Source organism: Camelina sativa, unplaced genomic scaffold, assembly GCF_000633955.1.
Source record: "Camelina sativa cultivar DH55 unplaced genomic scaffold, Cs unpScaffold25580, whole genome shotgun sequence".
NCBI lineage: Eukaryota > Viridiplantae > Streptophyta > Magnoliopsida > Brassicales > Brassicaceae > Camelina > Camelina sativa.
In genome coordinates this window covers 1-249 of record NW_010946554.1, presented here as the reverse complement: position 1 = coordinate 249, position 249 = coordinate 1, and the positions used below count along the sequence as shown (strand labels likewise).

The window sequence follows — 249 nt, the reverse complement described above, 5'->3', positions numbered from 1 at the left end:
AATAGATTTCTAAAATTAACGTACCGAAACGTAGGAGCAGGAAGGGACGACGGAGATGGAGTGAGAGGAGGCGTGTTCGAAAGCAGCGACGCAGAGATGAGAAGCTAAACCTAATCCTCGTTTGGAGGAAGGAACGTAGGTATGGACCAGATCCATCACTTTGCCGTTGTTTCTCATCTTGTACTCTATGTAAGCTTCGTGATCCTCCGTCTCGAATCTCCGTTTCCCTTCGTTCCACACTATCTTCGG

The 249-nt window shown here is 47.8% G+C and overlaps 1 protein-coding gene across 1 annotated transcript; it reads right to left on the bottom strand.

Moving 5' to 3' along the window:
- Positions 1-6: 6 nt before the first annotated feature.
- LOC104775652 (acetyltransferase At1g77540-like) lies at positions 7-243 on the bottom strand (the record flags this gene model as incomplete). Its single annotated transcript, XM_010499607.1, has 1 exon — positions 7-243. A coding segment is annotated over one exon (228 nt), but the record flags the coding sequence as incomplete, so codon positions are not given.
- Between the last annotated feature and the right edge of the window lie 6 nt (positions 244-249).